General features: G+C 36.9%; 1 protein-coding gene across 1 annotated transcript; it reads left to right on the plus strand.

Moving 5' to 3' along the window:
- The first annotated feature begins 410 nt into the window (after nt 1–410).
- Nucleotides 411–3,924, plus strand: LOC111299973 (transcription factor SPATULA-like). Its single transcript, XM_022895524.2, has 8 exons — nt 411–948; nt 1,302–1,406; nt 1,515–1,580; nt 1,687–1,752; nt 2,695–3,006; nt 3,086–3,140; nt 3,275–3,443; nt 3,574–3,924. Exons 1-8 carry the CDS (start codon nt 601–603, stop codon nt 3,632–3,634), a joined length of 1,182 nt encoding a protein of 393 aa, XP_022751259.2. The 5' UTR covers nt 411–600; the 3' UTR covers nt 3,635–3,924.

The raw sequence follows: 3,924 nt of genomic DNA on the forward strand, positions 1-3,924 counted from the left end.
CGATTAAATTTAAATTTAAAATTTTTATACCAAAAAATATTTTTATCAATTAAACTAATCACTCGTGAGTATTAACCACGTTTAATTGAAATAAAGAGAAGTTGTTTTGGGACAAATTTAGGACAAGAGATCTAAATTTTGTACGGAAACATATAAAAAAGCAAAGAATTAGTAAAAAGAACAGAAAAGAATTGGGTAGTACGGAATACAAGGAAGGATTAATTACTGATAAATCAGTAATTAAAGGATAAAGCCATGATTTAATGTCCCCCACGTGCGCCCGTGACCGGGAGTGAGGGTTCACCTGACACTGTAGAAAAATTTCATTAGCCTCACCTTGAAATGTCACTGTTGCAATCTGACCGCCCAATCATTTGCCATAAAAATCACAGTTATCCCCACCGGCAGTCACTCTATCACATTTCACCATCGTCTTTTTTTCTCTCATTGAAGAAACTCTGCCCTCATTGTATATGGCTCCCCTGTTAATGTAACTTCAGCTTTGTAATAGAAACCAAATCCAAAAGCCAAAGCCACCAAAAATTAAAAAAAAAAGACAGTAGCTGAAACACATGAAAAGAGAAAAAAAAAAAGATAAAAATGGGGGATAACATTAACCTTAACATGTTTCATTATAAGAATAATACTAGTAATAATAATTATAATAATGGGATGTGTTTATCTTCTTCTTCAGATGACATATCCAATCTTCTTCATCAAATTCTAGTTCATTCTTCTTCTTCTTCGTCTTCGTCTTCTAGGATGGCCCACTTTGGGGGTCCAACCAACAATCCACGGCGGTTGTCACGGTCACTGCCACCACCTGGTGGTGGTTTGAAGCAAGGGATGATCTTGACTGTTGATTCTTGTGGGAGAGGGAGTGGAGGGTTGGCTTTGGTTGGAGCTGCTGGTGAGAATGATACTGATGAGTATGACTGTGAAAGTGAGGTAAGTGTCTGGTTTTGTGGCTTTATTATCATTATTCTTTTTCTGTTGCTGAGAAAATTGGAAGGGAAAGGGAGAGAATTTGAGACATTTGGTTAAGAAATATTAAGATCTTAACAAAGAGAGTTGCCTGCGGTTAAATTTGATTACATGAAGATGACAGTAATGACCATTCCAAGATTCTTTTTTGAGTGTGAAAATTTCTATTTTCTAAGAAAATTCTTTTTCTTTTGGCTCTAGCAAATCAAGTTTTGTTTTTCTTAAATGGGATTTTTCTTGCTTTTTTTTTTTTTTAATTCAAATTGAGCAAAGATTCAATTTTTACTTTTTGATAGTTTGAAATTTGTCATAAGCAGGAGGGTCTTGAAGCATTGGTAGATGAGGCACCACCAAAGCCAGCTCCATCTCGTAGCTCGTCAAAAAGAAGCAGAGCTGCGGAGGTCCACAATTTGTCTGAAAAGGTTAGTGTGGTTTTGTTTTGAATCTATAATAATGGGACATCATTTATTTGATTTGATTTGCTTGTTTTCTTCATGGATGTTTTTGTTTATGGGTTTTGTTTGAGGCAGAGGAGGAGGAGTAGGATTAATGAGAAAATGAAAGCATTACAAAACCTGATTCCAAATTCTAATAAGGTATGCATTTTTACTTACTCTTCCACTTTGATTTGATTGCTTCTATATTGTGGCATTACAAATTTGGGTAAATATATTGAGGGATTGAATTTTCCATTCATGGCAGACAGATAAAGCTTCTATGCTGGATGAAGCTATTGAGTATTTGAAGCAGCTTCAGCTTCAAGTTCAGGTATGTCAACAACTTTGCAATTTCTTTTCTTTTATTGGTGAATCCACCCTCTAAACTTGTGAGGATTTTGGAGATTTGGAAACAATTTTGGACAAAGCTCACTAGCAAGTTCACATGCCATTGTCGTCTTTCAAAAGCAGAACGGCCTATATGCTGCAGAATAACATTCTTCTTACTTGAGAAAATCTTTGAGTTAGTTGAAAATCACCACATTTTGGTTTGGTTCAGTGTGAAACTTGTTCTGAAAAACATGATCCTTTTGATTTCTTTGCATGTCTAGCTTGTTGATGATTACAATTAACAATCGTAACTTCATTGTAGACTGGTGTGTCTAGAGAAATTTGGCATCCACAAGAAACAACATAAAATTCAATTTTAAAAAACTGATTGGGTGTATATATAACGTTCGTTGACATCGCAAAGAACTGCCTAATTAATCCACTAATGGCCTTGAGGGAAGATGATAAGACTACAGATTTTTCATTGTGCTGCTAGATCTCTGCTCAGAACATGCTTTAGAGGTGCTGCCAATGTATAATAGGATTAAAAGATGATTAGCGAAGAGGACATTGAAGCTAGTTCAAAACAACTTTATGAGAAGCAATGAAATCAATGGCCAAAATCATGTCAAGAGAGAAGGTAGAAGGGAATTGTCTTTGAGGTTTTCAATGGCTGCTTAGTTCTTCAGTTGTAACACGACACAGGACTATGCCTGCATTTAAGCTCTGAATTACATATTAATGGCTGTAATTTAGTCGGACTTCTTCATAAAGACTGTGGACCTCAGTTCTATCTGCTGCAGGATGTTTTGTTTTGTAGCCTTAATCTATCCTTTTATCATCTATGTGGAATTGCTAATAACAAAAGGAAATATGAGTGAAATAATGAGATATGGACAAAAAGTTTGCTTCTGATTTGTTTACCTTGTGTTTCAAATATCAGATGCTGTCAATGAGAAATGGATTAAGCTTGCATCCTATGTGCTTACCTGGAGTTTTGCAACCAATCCAATTTTCTCAAACAAGAATGGACTTTGGTGAAGAAAATGGATCTCTACACATGAATCTGTCAGGCACATTGCCAGCAGATCAAGAAACCTCGGCGCAGATGGTTTTTAATCTACCCAACCAATGCAGTTCCTCAAACCCTGCAACTGTACCGGACATGTCAAACATAGTAACTTCGGAAACTCCATTCGGGTTGGAATCAATCCAGGCCCAGTTTGAGCCTTTTCAGCTCCTCTCATCATCTCAGGTAAGTCATATGAGCAACAATGCATAAAAGGTTTGGGGAATAATCCTCATTACTCATCTTACATTAAGGGATTGTGAAGGATATTTGCAGGGAAGACATTCTGCCACATCATCAGCTAAAGATAAATACATCAGGTAGGCCCAAAAGCTTACGTTCTTCAACTTGGTTGAAATAGCATACTTGTTCAAATGGTAAAATCCTCGAGGTTGCTGCTGCTTATATACCATTTTCCATGTCCCTGGTCTAACACGTATTCATCTGTCAACAGAATTTGGTTCAGCGGCTACAAGTGCAGTTTTACTTCCCTTTGATACACGAAAGTCTGATATTAAGGAAAGTGGTTCTCATGAAGCGAGCATGATGAGAAGAGACCAATCAAGCAGTGTTATCTTAAAGAATATGGAGCATGACCTTATAATTCCTCAGCCCCTGACTGGGTAAATGGGCTTTTCCTGATTAAGAACCCCGAACACAACACCCCTCCCCCCCTCCGTTTTCTTTCCACACACGCAGACACAAAATCATTCCACCATTTAATCCAATGTCTTTTAATTTTCACTTCAACAGCAGGCAAGCAGGAAGGAGTGACTCAAGTGATGAAATCAAAACTGAAAAACCAAACTTCTGAATTGGCTGCTTAAACTGATGCCTACTCCGTTAGCCTTTTGGATTTAGTATAACAAAAATTACAGTCTGGTTTTGTCTCTTTTATATTTCTCACAAAACCTCCATAGTGAAGGCAGTATCTTGAACTGCCTCTTAAGCATCCAGCGGTGAATGAGCAGTAAACATAGCATTACCTCAGCTGGGTAAAGTTAGCAGCTGTCACGTTCTGTTAAATTTCCATCATAATTTTCTAGCACGTTAAAATTCTCTTTAAATGATAGTAATTCATAGTTCTTGTCGCCTTGAACTAAA

This window comes from Durio zibethinus, chromosome 18 (genome assembly GCF_047325235.1).
Source record: "Durio zibethinus cultivar Kanyao isolate XHJ-2024 chromosome 18, ASM4732523v1, whole genome shotgun sequence".
Taxonomy (NCBI): Eukaryota; Viridiplantae; Streptophyta; class Magnoliopsida; order Malvales; family Malvaceae; genus Durio; species Durio zibethinus.